This window comes from Ranitomeya imitator, chromosome 2, assembly GCF_032444005.1.
Source record: "Ranitomeya imitator isolate aRanImi1 chromosome 2, aRanImi1.pri, whole genome shotgun sequence".
In the NCBI taxonomy this organism is placed as follows: Eukaryota; Metazoa; Chordata; class Amphibia; order Anura; family Dendrobatidae; genus Ranitomeya; species Ranitomeya imitator.
In genome coordinates this window covers 469,509,897-469,531,331 of record NC_091283.1, presented here as the reverse complement: position 1 = coordinate 469,531,331, position 21,435 = coordinate 469,509,897, and the positions used below count along the sequence as shown (strand labels likewise).

The 21,435-nt window shown below is 51.1% G+C and overlaps 1 protein-coding gene across 1 annotated transcript in view; it reads right to left on the bottom strand.

Annotated features, from left to right (window-relative positions):
* Positions 1-21,435, bottom strand: part of LOC138664498 (serine/threonine-protein phosphatase 4 regulatory subunit 1-like) — a 94,463-nt gene that overhangs the window by 57,607 nt on the left and 15,421 nt on the right. Inside the window, exons 6-7 of the mRNA XM_069751242.1 lie at positions 14,279-14,425; positions 13,977-14,084 (exon numbers count right to left, since the gene is read on the bottom strand). Of these exons, the coding sequence (XP_069607343.1) occupies positions 13,977-14,084; positions 14,279-14,425 (255 nt within the window). The remainder of the gene's footprint in view (positions 1-13,976; positions 14,085-14,278; positions 14,426-21,435) is intronic.

Sequence of the window (21,435 nt, the reverse complement as noted above, 5' to 3'; positions counted from 1 at the left end):
TTGTACTGCACATGTGATAATTTAATCACCTACACACAATGTTTCCAGCACCATGTGCAAAGCTAAAGAAATCTTGAAAACACGTAAGGTTTGCGGCCCTCGAGGAATGCAGTTTGAGACCCTTGACTTAAAGCAAACCTGTCATCAGGATTTTGCTAAGTAAACTACAGGCATTGTCAGGTTGGCGCTGTTACACTAATTAAAATGATACCAGGGTTGAAGAAATAGAGATTTTTGTGTTACTCACCATAAAATCCTATTCTCCGAGATGCTCATTGGGGGACACAGGACTGTGGGTGTATGCTTCTGCCACCAGGAAACTGACACTAAGTAAACTTGAAAAAAAGTTAGCTCCTCCTCCGTCGTATACACCCTGACACTGGCTACTGACGACTCCAGCATAAATACAGAAAACTTATGTCTAGAAAAAGTCCTACTGACTGACAAAATCAGATATAGCAAAATCAGCCAACAGGCTACCAGGCAGGGAGCTGTGTCCCCCAATGAGCGTCTCGGAGAAAAGGATTTTACGGTGAGTAACACAAAAATCCCTATTTCTCCTTCGCCTCATTGGGGGACACAGGACTGTGGGATGTCCCAAAGCAGTCCCTGGGAGGGAAATTAACTCACCAGTAAAAATTATCCAGATAATGGTTGTCTCATAAGTGCGTCACCGCCGCTTGAAGAATCCTTCTACCCAGACTTGCATCTGCAGAGATCTGGGAGTGGATATTATAATGTTTGGCAAAAATATGCAAACTAGACCAGGTTGCAGCTTTGCAAACCTGTTCTGCTGAGGCCTGGTGCCGGATTGCCCAGGAAGCCCCCACTACTCTAGTGGAGTGAGCCTTGATTCCAGCCGGAACCATCATGCCCTTGGCGCGATAGGCCTCCTGAATGGCCGCTCGTATCCACCTGGCCAGAGTAGATTTCGAGGCCGTGCATCCCTTCCTACGACCTTCCGGAAGGACAAACAGAGCATCTGTCTGGCAGAAAGGAGCCGTCTGGGAAATGTACCTCCTCAGGGCTCTTACTAGGTCCAACGTATGGAGAGCTTTTTCTACACGGTGCGTAGGTGCTGGACAAAAGGAGAGAAGAACTATATCCTCATTAATGTGGAAAGAGGAAACAACCTTCGGACGAAAGGAAGGTGCTGGTCTGAGCACTACCTTTTCCTGATGAAAACGTAGAAAGGGAGTATGACAGGAGAGGGCTGGCAGCTCTGATCCCCGCCTTATGGAAACTAAAAATACGACTTTCCAGGAAAGGACAGTCAAGGAAATATCTTGAAGAGGCTCAAAAGGAGCCTCCTGCAAGGCCCTTAAGACCAAATTAAGGTCCCAAGTTTCCAAAGGAGTTTTATAAGGAGGGACCTTATGAGCGACTCCCTGAAAAAAAGTCCTGACCTGATGGCTAGTAGCAATCCTACGCTGAAAAAGGACCAATAAGGCTGAAATCTGCCTTTTAAGAGTACTTGGAGCAAGCCCTGAATCCAGGCCCGCTTGGAGGAAGGCTAGAATATTTGGGACGGAGAAACGCAAAGGAGGCAGCTCGCGCACTCTACACCAAGAGAGAAAAACTTTCCAAGTGTGATGATAAATTCTGGCCGAAACGTGTTTGCGTGCGCTGATCATGGTATCTGCTACCTCTTGGGAGAACCCTGCCCGAGTTAAAACCCAAGATTCAACGGCCAGGCCGTCAAACGTAGGACCCCTGAGTTCTGGTGGTAGATCGGCCCTTGAGATAGAAGATCCGGCCGATCGGAGCCGCCATGGAACCCCGGAGAGAAGCTGTACTAGGTTCGCATACCAGGTCCGACGCGGCCAATCCGGGGCGACCAGAATAGCAGGCGCTCCTTCCGACTTGATCTTCTTGATAACCCTCGGGAGTAATGCCAGAGGAGGGAACAGATAAGAGAGATGGAACTGGTTCCAAGTTAGCACTAGCGCATCCACGGCGAATGCCTGTGGGTCTCGGTACCGGGAGAAAAACCTGGGTACCTTGGCATTCCCCTTGGACGCCATTAGATCCACATCCGGGGTTCCCCATAGATGGCATATCTGCTGAAATACTTCGGGATGGAGAGACCATTCCCCGGACGCTAGACCCTGACGGCTCAGAGAATCTGCCGCCCAGTTTTCTGCGCCCAGAATGTGAACTGCTGAAATCACAGAGTGATTTCTCTCGGCCCAGAACAGTATTTGTTTTACCTCCTGCATGGCTGCCTTGCTGCGGGTGCCCTCTTGATGATTTATGTATGCCACGGCTGTGGCTTTGTCCGATTGAATTCGGACAGGGCGACCTGCCACAAAATGGTGAAAATGCTGCAAGGATAGTCAAATCGCCCGAATTTCTAAGATATTGATGGGGAGATCTGATTCCAGAGGAGACCAGCGCCCTTGAGCTGTGTGGTGAAAAATTACAGCTCCCCAACCCAGGAGACTGGCGTCTGTTGTGACCACCAGCCAATTGGTTGGAGGAAAGGGCTTCCCCCCCGAGTAGGGATGAGCTGTTCAGCCACCATGAGAGAGCCTGTCTGACCTGGGGAGACAACCGAAATCTGCGGTTGAGGGGGGGAGGAATCCTGTTCCATACTGCTAGGATCACCTGTTGGAGAGGTCGAAGATGAAGCTGCGTGAATGGTACTGCTTCTATAGAAGCCACCAATCTTCCTAACACCCTCATTCAAGACCTGATCGAATGAGGGTACGGTTGCTGAAGGTTCCTCACTTCCCGCCGAAGGGCTAGGACCTTGTCCTTGGGAAGGATTGATAGGGCTTGAGAGGTATCGAAAAACAGGATTTTTGGTTGCTTACCGTAAAATCTGTTTCTTGGAGCCTCCATTGGGGGACACAGGAACCATGGGGTGTATGCTGCTGCCACTAGGAGGCTGACACTATGCAAATAAAAAATTTAGCTCCTCCTCTGCAGTGTACACCCCACCGACTGGCATTATACTCTTCAGTTAGTGAGAAAGCAGTAGGAGATAAGTAACAAGGTTGAAAAACCATAACCACAAACTTGAGAACTGTAAACTTGAGAACAGTCATAGAACAGATAACAGAAAACATTGGGAGGGAGCTGTGTCCCCCAATGGAGGCTCCAAGAAACAGATTTTACGGTAAGCAACCAAAAATCCTGTTTTCTTTATCGCCTCTCATTGGGGGACACAGAAACCATGGGACGTCCCAAAGCAGTCCCACAGGCGGGAAAAACAGACTTCCATCAGGTCAGAGGACTCACAACTGCCGCCTGCAAGATCCTTCTGCCTAGGCTGGCGTCCGCCGAAGCGTAGGTATGGACCTTGTAAAATTTGGCGAACGTGTGGATGGAAGACCAAGTTGCCGCTTTGCAAAGCTGTAGGGCGGAAGCCCTGTGGTGCACCGCCCAGGAGGCACCAACTGCCCGGGTAGAGTGAGCCTTAATCCCAGGAGGGGACACTCTGTTCTTGACCCGGTAAGCCTCCAGAATTGCCATTCTGATCCATCAAGCAATAGTCGCTTTGGAAGCCGGCTGGCCTCTGCGCGTGCCATCAGGAATGACGAAAAAAGAATCCGTCTTCCGGAAAGAGGATGTTCTATCCAGATAGATCCTCACTGCCCTGACGAGGTCTAGCTTGTTCAACGATCGCTCCAGAGGATGAGTCGGAGCTGGACAAAAGGAAGGTAGAACGATGTCCTCGTTGAGGTGGAAGGTGGAAACAACCTTAGGAAGAAAAGAAGGTGGGGGCCGGAAGACCACCTTGTCCTGGTGAATGACCAAAAACGGAGGACGGCAAGACAAGGCCGCCAACTCGGAAACGCGGCGAATAGATGTGATGGCCACAAGACAGGTCACCTTCCAAGATAGAATTGATAGAGGAATCTCCCTAAGAGGCTCGAAGGGAGAAACCCTCATAACGTCCAGTACCAGGTTTAACTCCCATGCGTCCACAGGGGCCCTGTACGGCGGGACAGCGTGGGCTACTCCTTGAAGGAAGGTCTTAACCTGTGGCCTAGAAGCTAAGGTCTTCTGAAAGAGGATGGAAAGCGCAGATACCTTCAGGGAGCTGAGAGCTAAGCCCGAATCCAGTCCTGCCTGAAGGAAGGCCAAGAGAGAAGGCAGAGAAAAAGACAAGGAGGGAACGCGGTTGGACTCGCACCAACGGAAGTAAGCCTTCCAGTACGATAGTAGATCCTGGAAGACGAAGGCTTCCGAGCCTGAATCATGGTGCGAATAACCCGGTCCGAAAAGCCGGACGCCCTTAGAACCGCGGTCTCAACAGCCACGCCGTTAAACTGAGCGATCAAGAATTCGGGTGGAAGATCGGACCCTGAGACAGCAGATCGGGCCTGTCTGGAAGGCGACAGGGAGCGTCCGCGAGAAGGTTGACGAGCTCCGCGAACCAAGCTCTCCTGGGCCAATCCGGAGCGATCAAGATGACTGGCACCCATTCCGCTTTGAACTTCAACAGTTTGGGAAGTAAAGGAAGGGAACAGGTAGGGCAGCCTGAACTGTGACCAAGGAATGGCCAGAGCGTCGACGCCCACTGCGAGAGGATCGCGAGACCTGGAGACGAACTGCAGAACCTTCCTGTTCATTCGGGACGCCATGAGATCCACGTCCGGAGTCCCCCATCGAAGACAAATCTGATGGAAGACCTCCGGATGCAAGGACCATTCTCCTGCCGCGAGGCCTTCGCGGCTGAGGAAGTCGGCGGCCCAGTTGTCCACGCCGGGGATATGCACCGCGGATATCACCGGAACCGTTGCCTCTGACCAAAGGAGGACCTTGGATACCTCGGCAAGGGCCAAGGAGCTCCGGGTCCCCCCCTGATGGTTGACATATGCCACAGCCGTGGCATTGTCCGTCTGGATCCGAACTGGCAGGCCCCTGAGAATCCTTTCCCAGTGGCGGAGGGACAGAAAGATGGCCCGAATTTCGAGGACATTGATTGGCAGAGTTGACTCCTGCGACGACCAACGGCCCTGAACCGTCAGGTGACGGAAAACCGCAGCCCAGCCGAGCAGGCTGGCGTCCGTTGTCACCACCTGCCAGTGAACTGGAAGGAAGGACCTGCCCTGGGAGATGAGAGGTGACGTCAGCCACCAGTTGAGAGACTGCTTGACCCGAGAAGAGAGTCTGATCGGTCGATCCAGGGAGAAGACAGACCTGTCCCACTGAGACAGAATGGCTTGCTGAAGGGGTCGTGAATGGAATTGGGCGAAGGGAATCGCTTCTAAGGTAGCTACCATCATCCCCAGAACCTTCATGGCCGATCGGAGGGAGGGAGGCCGAGGACCCTGGAGCAAGCGTATGTCCCGACAAAGAGTGGATCTCTTGTCCTTGGGAAGGAAGACTCTGGTCCGACGAGTGTCGAATAGCATGCCCAAAAAGATGATGCGCTGAGAAGGAATAAGGCAGGACTTCTTCCGGTTGACCAGCCACCCGAAACGGGCTAAGGTGTCGAGAACAATGGACAGGCTTTCGTGAGCCTGAGAAAAGGACGGTGCCTTGATGAGGATGTCGTCGAGGTATGGAAATAGGACCAGGCCTCTGACTCTCAATATGGCCATCAGCGCTGCCATGATCTTCGTGAAGACCCTTGGAGCGGTTGCGAGACCGAACGGCAGGGCGACGAATTGAAAGTGTTCCCGTTGCACTGCGAAGCGCAGGAAACGGTGATGTTTCGGGAAATATCGGGACATGGAGGTAGGTGTCCTGGATATCTATTGAGCATAGAAATTCCTGGGCCTCCATGGAAGCAATTACTGAACGAAGGGATTCCATCCTGAAGTGTCTCAGGCGAACTCTCCTGTTCAGCAATTTGAGGTCCAGAATGGGGCGAACCTTGCTGTCTTTTTTCGGTACCACAAAAAGGTTCGAGTAGAAACCCGTGAACCGTTCTTTTTCTGGGACGGGAACGATTACCCCGGATCTGAGCAGAGAAGCGATGGCTGCGAAGAAGCCCGGAGCTAGAGCGGGATCTCTTGGAGGACGGGATTGGAAGAAACGATCCCTGGGTCGGGAGGCGAACTCTATCTTGTATCCCGAGGATACAACTTCCCTGACCCATGCGTCCTCTACTGCGGAAATCCAGACGTCCCTGAAAAGGAGAAGACGGCCGCCCAACCTGGGAGTTGGGCTGGAGTCTTGCCGAGAGTCATGCCGAGGTGGATCTTCCAGTCCTGGGCCTGGAGGATCTACCCTGGGAATAGCGAGGACGCCAGGACGGAGTGGGCCTAAAGAACACCGCCTTCTTCTCTTGACGTGCCTGTGGCCTCTGTTGCTGCTGGGAAAAGGAGTTTGACGCAGCGAAGCGACGAAAAGGCCGAAAAGAGCGAAACTGCCGTCTAGGAGGAGGGCGACGAGGCTTAGCCTGGGGGAGAAGAGAACTTGTACCCCCGGTGGCGTCCTTAATAATTTGATCCAGCTGGGAACCAAAGAGGCGAGAGCCCTGGAAGGGCAGACTAGTGAGGGACTTTTTAGAAGATAAGTCCGCCTGCCAGGCCTTGAGCCAAACGGTGCGGCGGATGGCAACAGCATTGCTGGAAGCCTGAGCCGCACAAGACGCGACATCCAGGGAGGCAGAGACCAGGTATTCACCGGCGTGGGAAATCTGGATGGCAAGCTCTGCTAGTTGCATGGGGGCGCCCCGTTCAGGATACCTCGACGGAGCTCTTTGGCCCATTTGGAGATGGATTTAGAAACCCAAGTGGAAGCAAAAGCTGGGCATATAGCCGCTGCAGCCGCTTCAAAAGCTGACTTCGCAAAGGATTCTATAGCCCTATCGTTAGAGTCCTTCAAAGATGCTCCGCCGGACAGAGGAAGCACCGTGTTGGTGGACAGCCTGGACACAGGTGGATCCACCGAGGGAGAGACCGTCCAATTGGCGGTAAGTTCTGGAGAAAAGGGATATAACACACCCAGGCGTTTTCCCCTCTGAAAACGCCTAGTGGGGTTCTCTCTCTCTCTCTGGACATGATTTCCTCGAATTCAGGATGAGGAGCAAAAAACTTGGAAGGTGGTTTGGCCCGTCTAAACGAAACCGCCTGATCTGCGGGTTCCGTAGAGGGATCTTTTATGCCACAGGATTGGTTTACTGCCCCAATGAGATTCTGGACCATCTCCCTCATGGTGGCGATTTGGTTAGAATCCAGCTCCGAAATATCCTCCGAGGGCGCATCAGAGAAGGCCTCGCCTGACTCAGGGGAGGAGGGTCGAGGGGACGCCGACCGCAGGGGAGGGCCGAGTGGCGAGATGGAGCGAGAAGAGGACTCAGACCGACGTTCCTGTCTGAACCTTTTGTGGCTTATCAAGGAGGGCTCGGGCGGCGGTTCCTGCGACCCGCTGGCCGCGGCAGGGGTCTGCAGGGGTAACCGATCCTGCGCGGACACCAGGGTTTGAGACACCCGTGTTAAATCGGCCACCGATTGTGACAGAGAGGCGGCCCAGCCTGGGATGGTGGGGATCACTCTCGGGCGGAACAGCCGGGGGATCCTGGGCGGTGGGAACAATCGGGTTGCTGCAGGACTGACACAGCGGAGAGGACTGTAGAAGGACAGACTGTAGAAGGACGTAGATCTGGGTATTTATTATGATGGAATATAGGCTGAACTGGATGGACAAATGTCTTTTTTCGGCCTTACTAACTATGTTACTATGTTACTATGACTGACCTGAGGGAAGTTTGCTGTTACAGGACGAACATGCAAAGTACGTGACTAAGGCGGAAGATGAAGTAGGGGGACGAGAGCGGCCCCCTTTAGAGGTAGACATTTTGAGAGGTCCCTGAAGATGCCAGTGGGTTAGGGGACAGAGGGGCAAAGGGGGGTGTCAGTCTGCAGTGCAGCTACTCACGGACCCGGTCCTGGGAGATGTCCCACTTGTCGGTGGAGAACTCCTGCCCTGAAGTGCTGAAATCTGTGCAGAACGTGCTGTGTCCATGGAAGATGCAGTGACAAAGGTGCGGGGCGCGCTGCGTGAGCTGCTGCTGCGAAGGGTGTCACATCAGATGAGGGTCCCAGGAGGAAGGGGGCGGAGCCAGACGCAGAGGCGCTGGTAGGCAGGGCACAGTAAGTCGGGCGGGAAAAGCCTGCCCGCAGAACCGGAAGTGAGGGAGCCGAAAAACCGGAAGTAGGCCCCGGCCGAAGTCGGGGCCTAAATTAGGAGCCGGCGGCCGGGGAAAGGAACTGCGGCGCCGGAATAGAGCGCCCCAAGGGAGAGCTGACGGCGCGGCCGCTTACAGGCTGCGCCGCTGAAGAGCGCCGCAGAGAACGACCTCCTGCGGCGCCAGAGCAGAGCGCCGCAGGGAGAAGCGGCGCGACAGCCTGCAGGGCTGCCGCGCTGTGGATGGTGCCCAGAAAGAGCCGCAGCGCCGAGTAGTGCGCCGCAGAGGAGAAGAGCACGGCAGCCATAAGTGGACATATAGGAGCGCGGCGCGGCAGCCTGTAAGGGCCCCGCGCCGGAAAGAAAACAGAGGGCCGCCGTATGCTGAATGGGGGGAGAAATGCCGAATGGGGGAAGGAAAGCGTGATACAACAACCCCGGCCGCGCCACTGCAAGGATGCAGGCGATGACCAGGTATGAGAGGGTCGCCGCCTGGGAGCCCCTAACAAGACCCCCCCCCCTATAAAAGATCTGGGATGGGATGGGGAAATACTCACCTAAAACATACCACGCCGATACTAACCTGAAAGGAAGGGAATGAGACGTCCAGGGAGCTGATGGACGTCCTCGTCTCCACAACCGACAGGCTCTGGTGGGCGAGTGGGTGGGGGACGGAGTCAGGACTGGACTTCTGAGCACGCTTGTGTGCTAGGATCTTGGCCCTGATGTGGGATCTATGAGGATACGGGGTGGCAGTACACGCCGTACTCCTAGTCCACCTTGTGGGACTACAGGTGTGACTGTTCACCCTGTATCCCTCCGGAAAACCTGAAAAGGAACGACGCACATTGAGGTAGATAAGGGTCTAATGAAAGACCCGTGTCCACCTCCTACTGACACTAAGCTAAACTGAAGAGTATAATGCCAGTCGGTGGGGTGTACACTGCAGAGGAGGAGCTAACTTTTTTATTTGCATAGTGTCAGCCTCCTAGTGGCAGCAGCATACACCCCATGGTTCCTGTGTCCCCCAATAAGAGGCGATAAAGAAATCATGCCTAAAAAAGAGATCCTCCGAGAAGGTTGTAGGGATGACTTTCTTAAATTTACTAGCCAGCCCAAACGAGCAAGGGTGTCCAGAGTAATGCTGACATTCTCCCTGCAAACTTGAAAGGTTGGGCCCTTGATCAGGAGATCGTCCAGATATGGCAAGACTACTATGCCTCGGGAGTGCAGAATGGACACTACAGTTGACATGACCTTCGTGAACACCCTGGGGGCGGAAGCCAGCCCGAAAGGTAAAGCCGTGAACTGAAAATGTAGGTTGTTTAAAGCAAACCTGAGAAACCTTTGATGAGGAGGAAAAATGAGAATATGTAGGTAGGCATCCTGAATATCTATTGAGGCCAAGAACTTCTCTCTTTTCCATTGAAGCAATCACTGACCGAAGAGATTCCATCAGAAAGTGACGAACGTGGACAAAACTGTTTAAAGGGAAGGTACCAAAAAGATTGGAATAAACCCCTTGAAACCGTTCTTCCCTTGGAACAGGAGAAATGACTCCGCTGCGATGAAGAGGGACTCTATGGATTTGAACAGGTCTTGTCGGTGGAACTCGGACCTGGGAAGACGGGATGGGAAGAACCGGGGAGGAGGCTGACAGACCAGCTCTATCTTGTAACCTGAAGATATGAGCTCTCCCACCCATCGGTCGTGGATTACCTGAAGCCAGACCTGGCGAAACAGAAGTAGACGTCCGCCTACTCTGTTGGAGGCGCTCAGAGGAGGCCTCCAGTCACTTGGCCGAAAACCTCTGAGTCCTAGACCCTCTGGATCTAGTTGACTGGGAACACAATCTTCCCCCCTGCTTGGCCGTATAGGAGACCCGAGTGTCTCGATCCTGATTGGGTCGACCCTGTGCAGCGGAGCCCGATGCTGGAGCCCATCTAGCATTACGAAAGGGTCTGAAACGGGCCTGGAATTGGCGACGAAAAGGTTGTCTAACCCTCTGCTGTGCAAGAAACTTGCTCTTCCCTCCTGTGGAGTCAGAAATCAGCTGATCCAGTTTCTCTCCGAATAAGCGACCCCCCTGATACGGAAGGGTTGTGAGCGATTTTTTAGAGGTAAAGTCTGCCCGTCATGTTCTTAACCAGAGAGCTCTTCTAATGGCGATAGCGTTGGCCGCAGCCGAAGAGGCACAGTCTGGAGCATCTAAGGATGCATTGATCAGATAGCTACCAGCAAGCGCTATGAGATGACATTTCCGCCAACTCTGCTGGCAAATCACCTTCTTCAAGAGCCTTTGTTAAAGACTCTGACCAAGATATCATAGCTTTAGCAACCCAGGTTGCCACAAAAGAAGGAAAAAGTGCCGAACTTGAAGCCTCAAAAACGGAACGAGCTAAGCTCTCTATAAGACGATCCGTAGGATCCTTAATTGATGAGCCATTAGGGAGAGAAAGCAACGTGTTAAGAGGCTAAACGGGACACCGGAGGATCTATAGAAGGATTTTCTGCCCATTTACTACATAGCTCAGTAGCAAAGGGGTATCTAACCTTCAAGGCTTTTTGCCTTGAGAAACATTTGTCCGAGTGCTCCCGGTTACGCCGAATCAAGTCCTCAAACTCAGGGTGAGAGGAAAAAACTCTATGAGCCCGTTTGACCCGTTTAAATGAGATCTTATGATCTGAGGATGAGGCGAGCTCGTCCTCTATCCCCAGGGACTGATTGACAGCCTTAATCAGGCTATCTACAGACTCCTGAAACCCAGGATTCTCAAAATGAAGGGACTCCTCTGACTCATAGTCTGTCTCAACTTCCCCGCTCTCTGCTGGGGAAGGAGAACGCGATACAAAGTTCCGGGATGCCGAAGCACCTGACGGCCCGGGCGACGCTGTGCAAATCCGCTTTCCACTCAGTGCGGGCACGGCCCCTGCAGACCGAAGGTTCCTGAAACCCTGAGGCCCTCTCCGAGACAGAAGGACTGCTGGCCCTGACTGCCGGGGTCTGAAGGGATTTGATTGCTTCAGTTAGGGACGCCATGGATTGCGACAAGGACGTGACCCATTCTGGCGGAGCTGCCCCAGCATCTGTTTGAGGGGCAGGAGCCGGAGAGATTGCTGGAGAGCTGGCAGGGGAAGGGGTCCTGGGCACGTTCAGAGTCGCAGGCCTCGCAAAGACGATTGCTCTGGGCGTGCGGGAATGCAGCACGACAAGCCACACAAACGGTATATAAGATCGTGTGAGTTTTAACCCTTCTAGACATAGTGATCTGTAAAAAGCTATACCCAGGGCCTGAGGCTGGGAAACAAATAATGCTTCTGCCAGCTGGAGGGCGAAGCACTTACCCCAGTCCTGTGTCTTCACGAATACCGCGATGAGATGTGGAGCCAGAAAGAGCTCACCTGTATCCCCAGCAAGCCTCAGGAGGCGGGACCGCCATCATGCGGTGCGGCCTGTAGTAGGCCAGAAGCCGGGGCCTCAATTGCTCCATTGAGCCAAAAGGAAACCGAAACCGGAAGTGGATGCGCCGGAGGGGGCGGGGCCTCACGGCGCGGTCTGCTGGGAGGAAGCCTGGGTCAGAACAACCCGGAAGTGTTTGCTGGAGGCCAGGCCGGAGCTTGAAGCCTCTGGAAGGCAGCGGCACCAGCAATATCTGCCGCAGCGCCGTAGAAACCGCGGTGCTGGGTGCACCGCAAGCCTCGGTGCATGATAATTATAGCAGGAGCTGCCGCACAGCGCCGCCGGAACACCGTCGCATAGAAAAAAACGCCCGAGGGACCAGGTAAATCAGCATCTTTTAACGATGCCTTGCACCTTGTAAGGAGCCCCCCCTTCCCCCTTTTTTTTCCCTCCACTACCCCCATACTGACGGCTGAGTACCCCCGGCGTAAATCCAGCCGGGGGAGACAAACGACGGTGCAGGCACCCTAGCTCCATTATCTGCCAGGATGAGAGGGACCGTCTATCACCCCATCTATCACCGCAGCAGAGCAGAGGTGTAGAAATAGGGGGGACACACGGACATCACAGGGCACCTGTACAGCCCAGGGTCTAAATACCTCAGGGTGGTCAGGGCCAAGTCCAGTAAGGGATCCCATGTCGCGGGAAAGGATACGTGGAGAAACTCGCACGTGCTTGCCCGTTGTTGGTTTGGGGAGATCGGACCCTCAAAAGGGTCCGTTGCCCCCTCAATCCATAGGAAGTGATGAAGAACCAAGGTTCAAAAGATCCAGGACCTAGAGGTGTGCCTCCTTGAGACACTAAGCATGAACTGGAGTCGTCAGTAGCCAGTGTCAGGGTGTATACGACGGAGGAGGAGCTAACTTTTTTTCAAGTTTACTTAGTGTCAGCCTCCTGGCGGCAGAAGCATACACCCACAGTCCTGTGTCCCCCAATGAGGCGAAGGAGAAATCTGTCTCGGGGTTGTTGTTTAATCTGTGTATGCAGTTTTGATTTAATGATATGCTGGTGCTTCAAGGCGGGCCTACAGGCAGGTCTTTTTTTTTGGTGCTCTGGCCTCATCGTCATCATTTTGGGCTTAAATGACAGGTCACCGAACTTTCAGTGACCTACCTCCCATTTTAAATATTGTGCCTGCACATTTAATAATGTGGTCTTCAAAAAAAAAAAAAAAAATTTACTCCAACAACATGCCGGCACACAGTGGGCGGCGCATGTGCAGATTGAGAGCATTACTTGCCGACAGATGCTATTACGCATGCGTCGCCATTTTGTTGAGCTAATTTTTTATTTTATTTTTTTGAAGACCACAATATTAAATGCGCAAGCGCAGTATTTAAAATAGGAGGCAGGTCACTGAAGGTTTAAGTGACCTGTCATTTAAGCGCAGAATGATGACGATGAGGCCATAGCACTAAATAAAGACCCCCCACAGGCCGCCTAAGCATCTCATAATCTAAAAATTGCAAACACAGATTAAACAACCACAAGAAGGATTTCATCAACCCAGGTATCATTTGAATCAGTGTTCAAAAGATTTCTCACAAGAAACCCGACAGAGCTCTGCATGGGCATATATTGTACGTTCTATGCTGAGATATTATCTCTTGTAGAAGAACCTGGACTACTCATGAAGCCGACAACTTACACCCTCTTCTGATCACCGACGAGTGCAATGTGGTAGCATTTGTATTCATATAAGGTTAGGGCACTGCAACCATAAAAAACTCATGAAGGTGGGCACGTTGTCATCAGTCTCTCTGTAGTACCATCGCAGGCCATGAGCTGATTGCACCAAATTACCAGAAGATAGTGTGCTTTTATGTGACATATCCATTTCTACGGTTATGATTACACTGGCACCATGGCTAACATTTGCAATGAAAACCATGAGGAGGTGTCACATTTGCACAATAGATCCAAACTGAAAAAAATATATAGGGTCTATCAGATATCTGTCCTTATGATGACAAGACTAATGCTACGTGGAGCTCCATACTTGACGTGCAAAGTAGATTTACACATAGGGGCACACAACAGTCCAGTGAACGGAGAAAAAAACCTGAACAGTATGGTGGCCTGTGCTATGTAGGTCACTATAAAAAGGTCATCAGGACACAACCAATGTTCCCTTCTAAGCTGTGCATTCTGGAATAGATAAGCATTATAAAAAACACACTCTGAAAGCAGGTATATTGGCAATTGGGATTCTTGACCACTTAAATTTGTTGTTTTAATGCTTTATTTCCTGCTAGGCATAAAGGAAACGCAAGCCTTATGTATCAGCAAGGGCCGCTTTGGAGTTTGTTTTGGGGTCCCTGTACCACACAAAACTCGCCCCGATGGCCCGACATTACTCATACTGTGTGGGTTTGGATATTATGAGCTCAGAATTGGCTCCAGGCAACAATCAGTGACATTGCCGTACCTTACGGACTTGGAACAACTTGCTGTCGCTGCAGAGATCGCAGAATCGTGGAAGTAACATCTGCTCTACTGTCTGCCTGCCGAGCATGGAAATCATTTTACAGATAATCTGAGGGAGAGAGAGAAGTTATGCAGGCGGACATGACACACTTGTGTGCATAAGTTGAGTCATGCAGGTTATGTAAAGCTCAGGGCAGGTCAGGAATGTGGAATGTAGTCAGGTCTATGAGACCTGTGTGGATGGCAGGTGCCTGTGTAAACACGTAGGTGCAAGAGTTTCCCAATTCCTGCCCTTTTACTCACATTCACAGCTTCCACTTTGTATTCGTCATCGTTGTCGGGAGCGGAGAGCTCCAGCAGAATGGGGCAGACTTTGTTCTCAAGATCGCGCTGGTCGATCAGGTCTTGCTCTAGAAGGATCAGTAGAGATTCCTGGCTCGCTTTTCTTACCTGTGATAAAGACAAAAGGAGCAGAGTAATTTGCTGCGTACACATGTTATGAGATACCAGTGCTGCGAAAGGTAACGGATTTTCTAAAAAGGCTACGCGTTTCAAAGCAAAACAAAGTTTAATAGCCACCATGGATGGAGCACCACAGGAGACTTGGCGGAAGGAAGGTACCTGGTGGTTTCTACCAGCCCGCTCTCCTTGAATGACAGGTCTCCGACTATACACAAATGCAAAGAGGCCCATCACTCTAGTAACAGGTGGGGAGAAGGGGCTGGAGACAGGCCTGTCCAACTAGCCTCCCATGCAGCTTGGTAACAGGCAGCATTTAAAGTATGGTTTCATCTAAAATGCTACAATGTTTCAAAGTCAAACATAGCTGGGTGAAATCATTGGCAGCGTCTGATACATAATGCAGAATTCATGGACATTATGTATCAGCTGTCAGTTTGCAGGGAAAGATCACCAATATGCATTATTATTGACCTGAGAAATAGAAAATTGTAGGTGATGGTGAAATTGCAGCGGATGTTAAATATATACTACAGCTGACCCCCTGCCACATCAGCAAGGATCGGTGTTAGCACCAATCATGGCCAATTAACCCCCTAGATTACATTCATTCCTGGGAGGCACATGAAGGGTTAGAGGGAATCTGTCCGTCAGATCAACTCTCTTAAGCCATCTATATGGAGATGCAGGTCATAGAAAAGTAGATAACGATAACTTATTGCTGAGAATTCCACATTTGTTTTAAAATATGTAAATGAACTGTTAAGATCTACGGGCCGGATATAGGTCTCCCTGAGAATCTGCCTCCACAAGCGTGAGACACATAGATCAGGGGAGCAGACCGTTAGTCATTACAGGTCTCACATGAGTTTGAGGCACAGATTCTCATTGAGATCCATGTCCAGCCCGTAGATCTTAACAGCTCATTTACATACTGAGAAATATGTGGATTTCGCTAGACTATCAGACTGTAGATATTAAGGCATCATTTTAGTCCACTTTCTATGACCTGCATACCCATAAATGAAAGATATATATATATATTAATTCACCAATAACGTGATGTACAATGTGTCATGAAAAAATCAATCTCAGAATCTCTCAGATACCTTAAACATTCCAGAGTTATTAACACAAAGTGACACATCAGATTTAAAAAATGGGGTTAACCCCTTTACCCCCCAAGGGTGGTTTGCATATAAAATGACTGGGCCAATTTTTACAATTCTGACCACTGTCCCTTTATGAGGTAATAACTCTGGAATGCTTCCATGGCTCCCGGTGATTCTGACATTGTTTCATTGTTTTCTCGTGACATATTATACTTCAGGTTAGTGGTAAAACAGGGATTTTTGTGTACTCACCGTAAAATCCTTTTCTCCGAGCCACTCAGTGGGGGACACAGGACCGTGGGTGTATGCTGCAGCCACTAGGAGGCTGACACTAAGTAAATATAAAAAAGGTTAGCTCCTCTTCTGCAGTATACACCACCCACTGGTTCTAGAGAGAACCAGTTCAGTGACCAAGCAGTAGGAGATTATGAATATTAACAATAGGTACAACATTTCAAACTTGAGAACAGTAATAGCCATCAGGCCAACAGGGTGGGTGCGGTGTCCCCCAATGAGTGGCTAGGAGAAAAGGATTTTACGGTGAGTACACAAAAATCCCTCTTTCTCCTTCCCCACATTGGGGGACACAGGACCATGGGACGTCCTAAAGCAGTTCCTGGGTGGGAAAATAACACAACAAAGTAAACCCCAGGTACCCGCTGTTTAAAAGGTGCGCCACCACTGCCTGCCGAATTCTTCTGCCCAGACTCGAATCTGCTGAAGCCCGAGTGTGGACATTGTAATGCTTTGAGAAAGTGTGCAGGCTAGACCAGGTCGCCGGTTTGCAAACCTGTTCTGCTGACGCTTGATGCCGAATGGCCCATGAAGCACCTACCGACCGAGTGGAGTGTGCCTTGATTCCCGCTGGAATAGGTTTGCCTCTGACACGGTAAGCTTCCTGAATAGCCGAACGAATCCATCTGGCGATTGTCGACTTAGAAGCGGCCAATTCCTTCCGGTGGCCCTCCGGGTGCACGAACAGTGCATCTGTCTGCCGAAAAGAGGCTGATCTCGAAACATACCTTCTGAGAGCTCTCACGAGATCCAAAGTGTGAAGAGCTTTCTCCACACACTGCACCAGAGTCGGGAAGAACGAGGATAGAACAATGTCCTCGTTAAGATGAAAAAAGACGACACGACCTTTGGTAGGAAGGGCGGGGACGGCCTGAGAACCACCTTATCCTGAAGAAAGGTCAGAAAGGGAGCTCGGCAGGACAGAGTAGACAATTCTGAAACTCTTCTGATTGAGGTTACCGCAACTAGGAAAGCGAGCTTCCATGATAGGTGAGAGATAGAGATGTCCTGTAACAGTTCGAAGGGAGATTCCTGTAGGACACCTAGAACCAAGTTAAGGTCCCAGGCATCTAACGGTGCTCTGTAGGGAGGTACCACGTGGGACACTCCCTGAAAGAAAAGTTCTCACCTGCGGTTCAGAAGCGATCTTACGCTGAATCATGGCGGACAAGGCCGAAACCTGGCCCTTGAGGGAGCCCGGCGCCAGGCCTGAATCCAGGCCGGACTGAAGAAATTCCAGAAAGGTGGAAATGGAGAAAACCAGAGGTCGACCTCTACATCATTCAAAAAAGGTTTTCCAGATCCGATGATAGATGCGTCCCAACACCGGCTTCCGAGCATTAATCATGGTAGACACCAGCTCTTGGGAGAAACCTGCTTGGGTTAGAAATCAGGATTCAAAGGCCAAGCCGTCAAACACAGGGTCCCTGAGTTCTGGTGGTAAATCAGGCTCTGGGAAAGCATGTCCGGTTGATCTGGTAGTCGCCAGGGGGTATCTGCGACCAGTTGTACTAAATCTGCATACCACACCTGGCGTGGCCAGTCTGGAGCAACTAGGATTACCGGAACCCCTTCCGTTTTGATCTTCCTGATGACCTTCGGGATCAAAGGCAATGGGGGAAACAGGTAGGGAAGGCGAAAACGGCTCCACGGAAGGACAAGCGCGTCCACCCCGATGGCTCCCGGGACCGAGCTACAAACTCGGGCACCTTGGCATTGAACAGTGACGCCATCAGGTGCACATCCGGGGTCCCCCAGCAAAGACAGATCTGCTGGAAAATCTTTGGATGGAGCGACCACTCTCCCGAAGCCAGGCCTTGATGGCTGAGGAAGTCCGCAGCCCAGTTTTCCACGCCGGGGATATGAACAGCTGAGATGAGAGTGGTTTCTTTCGGCCCAACGAAGGATGTGTTCACCTCGCGCATTGGTGTGGGTGCCCCCTTGATGATTGATGTAAGTCAAGGCCGTGGCATTGCTTGATTGAATCCGGATGGGACAGCCTCCCAGGAGACGATGGAACCGCCGCAGGGACAGCCGAATCGCACGGATCTCCAGGACATTGATCGGAAGACGTGACTCCTGAAGAGACAAACACCCCTGAAGCGTGTGATGACAGAAGACTGCGCCCCAATCCAGAAGGCTGGCGTCGGTAGTGACCAAATGCCAATGGACCGGGAGGAAGGATTTCCCTTGAAGGAGGAAGGACCGAAACATCCACCACCTGAGTGCCTGTTTGACCCGCAGGGAAAGTCGCTACAAGCGATAGAGAGATTGGGCTCCTGTCCCATGTGTCCAAAATCACATGTTGTAGGGGATGTAGATGCAGCTGAGCGTATGGGACCGCTTCCATTGCAGCGACCATTTACCCTAGGACCCTCATGCCAAAATGGATGGAACGAGGAGATGGTTGACTAAGAGCTCGGGCCCCCTGCTGAAGGGCAAGGACCTTGTCCTGAGGGAGAAGCACCAACCCTTGGGAAGTGTCCAGGATCATGCCCAGGAAGGAAATCCGCTGAGCTGGGACTGGAGAAGATTTGCTCAGGTTTATCAACCAACCTAGCCAAGAAAGAGTATCCAAAGAAATGCAGACCCACTCCTCGCTGGCATGGAAGGATGGTCCCTTGATCAAGAGGTCGTCTAGGTAGGGCAAGACGACCAAACTCCGAGAGTGTAGAATGGACATGACGGCCGCCATGACCTTTGTGAACACCCTGGGGGCAGTAGCAAGGCCGAAGGGCAAGGCTGTAAATTGAAAATATTCTCCGCGAACGGCAAAGCACAGGAACCTTTGGTGAAGTGGAAGGATTGGGATGTGAAGAAACGCATCCCGAATATCGATGGGGCCAGGAACTCCCCTTGCTCCATCGAGGAGATGACGGAACAGAGAGAATCCATCCTAAAATGTCAGACTCTGACAAATTTGTTCAGGAGCTTTAGGTCCAAAACTTGATTTTGTATCCGGAGGACACCAGATCTCTGACCCATTCGTCGTGGACGACGGCGAGCCACACATGGCGGAAATGGAGTAGGCGGCCGCCTACTCTGCTGGTGTCGTCCGGACTACGTCGCAAGTCATTTAACTGAGAGTCTCTGGGAACTGGATCCCCTAGATCTGGCCTGCCTGGAGTGGGACTTCCACGAGTGGTTGGTCTTGCCCAATGCCCAATGTGGACTCTTGTCCCTTTGAGCCGGATGCCCCGAGCGAGGCAAATTATCCGTAGAGGACCAGCCGAGATTGCTGCAAAAGGACCGGAATCGTGTCTGCAGCGGTCGGCGAATAGGACGCCTAACTTTCTGCTGGGGAAGGAACTTGCCTGTAGCATCTGAGATAAGCTGGTCTAGCCTTTCTCCAAATAAGCAGCCGCTCTGGTAAGGCAAAGAAGTTAAGGACTTCTTGGATGCAGAGTCCGCTCGCCAGTTCGAGCCATATTGCTCTTCTGATAGCTACTACATTTGAAGGCGCGAGTGCAGCACAATTAGCCGCATCTATGGATGCATTTACCACATAGCCGTCGGCGAAAGAAATCTAATGCGCAGGTCGTGGAACCGAGTCAAGGGGCCGTTCTGTCCTGTCCTCGTGTGATTTGCCAGCTCCATGTAAGATGGCTGCCGAGAGTAGAGAGGCGCTTCTCGGGAAGAACGAGAAGCGCTAGGAAGGTGGGTGGAACCACTGGCACGCTCGTGCGCTTGTGGGCGGAGCTACCAGCTTGTGGCCTTGCAGAGGCCGAAGCCTGGGACTAAATTAGCAGCGCTCCTCAACTTTCCACGGAGCCTGGATGGATGGCGTTGCTTACTGCAGTGCCTGGATTGTTGCAGGTAAGAAATGGACAGTGCAGGGACCCTCTTATCCACCGTCCCCTTCTATGGGGGAGGTGGAGAGGGACGGTCCAGCTCCATGCAGCGCCGCTGTTATATAAATGGTGGTGCAGTGGGAGCAGCACGAACACCATAGGAGCTTCTGTGCGTCCTAAGGGTTCGCAATCTTGCCTTGTGCAGGCGTGTACTATGGAGGACAGAGAATGAACTTCAATCCAATATTGCAGCCAGCATGCAGCCAGCGGGTAAGGAAAGGGTGAATCAAACACCCAAAAACCCCGCCCCTATGGCTGAAAATTGTTCCCTCCAAATTCAGGTGACAGAGTCCCTTTAACCTTTCAGGTGCTTCACAGGAATTTTTGGAATGTGTAAAAAAAAAAAAAATGAACATTTAACTTTTTTTCACAAAAAATTTACTTCAGATCCAATTTGTTTTATTTTACCAAGGGTAACAGGAGAAATTGGACCCCAAAAGTTGTTGTGCAATTTGTCCTAAGTACGCCGATACCCCATATATGGGGGAAAACCCCTATTTGGGCGCATGGCAGAGCTCGGAAGAAAAGGAGCGCCGTTTTACTTTTCATTGCAAAATTGGCTGGAATTGAGATCGGACACCATGTCGCGTTTGGAGAGCCCCTGAAGTGCCTAAACAGTGGAAACCCCCCACAAATGACACCATTTTGGAAAGTATACCCCCTAAGGAACTTATCTAGATGTGTGGTGAGCACTTTTAACCCCCAAGTGCTTCACAGAAGTTTATAATGTGGAGCCATAAAAATAAAAAATCATTTTCTTCCACAAATATGATCTTTCGCTCCCAATTTTTTATTTTCCCAAGGGTAACAGGAGAAATTGGACCCCAAAAATTGTTGTGCAATTTGTCCCGAGTACGCTGACACCCCATATGTGGTCGAACACTACTGTTTGGGCACACGTCGGGGCTCGGAAGGGAAGTAGTGGCATTTTGGAATGCAGACTTTGATGGAATGGTCTGGGGGCGTCATGTTGCGTTTGCAGAGCCACTGATGTGCCTAAACAGTAAAAAAACCCCACAACTGCCCCCATTTTGGAAACTAGACCCACCCAAGGAACTTATCTAGATGTGTTGTGAGAAATTTGAACCCCCAAGTGTTTATTAATAATAATAATAATAATCTTTTATTTATATAGCGCCAACATATTCCGCAGCACTTTACAGTTTAACAGTATCAAACACAACAGACATAAGTAACAACGTTAACAATACAATAATTAAAGCAAAATAAAACGACCCTGCTCGTGAGAGCTTACAATCTAAAGTTTAAAACATAGAGCTGTGAAAATAAAAAAATCCTTTTTTTTCCCACAAAAATTATTTTTTAGCTTCCAAATTTTTTCTTTTCCCAAGGGTAACAGGAAAATTTGGACCACAAAAGTTGTTATCCAATTTGTCCTGAGTACGCTGATACCCCATATGTGGGGGTAAACCACTGTTTGGGCGCACGGCAGAGCTCGGAAGGGAAGGAGCACCATTTTACTTTTTCAACGCAGAATTGGCCGGAATTGAGATTGGATGCGATGTTGCGTTTGGAGACCCCCTGATGTGCCTAAACAGTGGAAACCTCTCAATTCTAACTCCAACCCTAAACCGAACACACCCCTAACCCTAATCCCAACCCTAACTATAACCCTAACCACACCCCAAACCCGAACACGCCCCTAAACACACCCCTAACCCCAACACACTCCTAACCCTAATGCCAACCCTAACCATAACCACACCTCTAACCCTGACACACC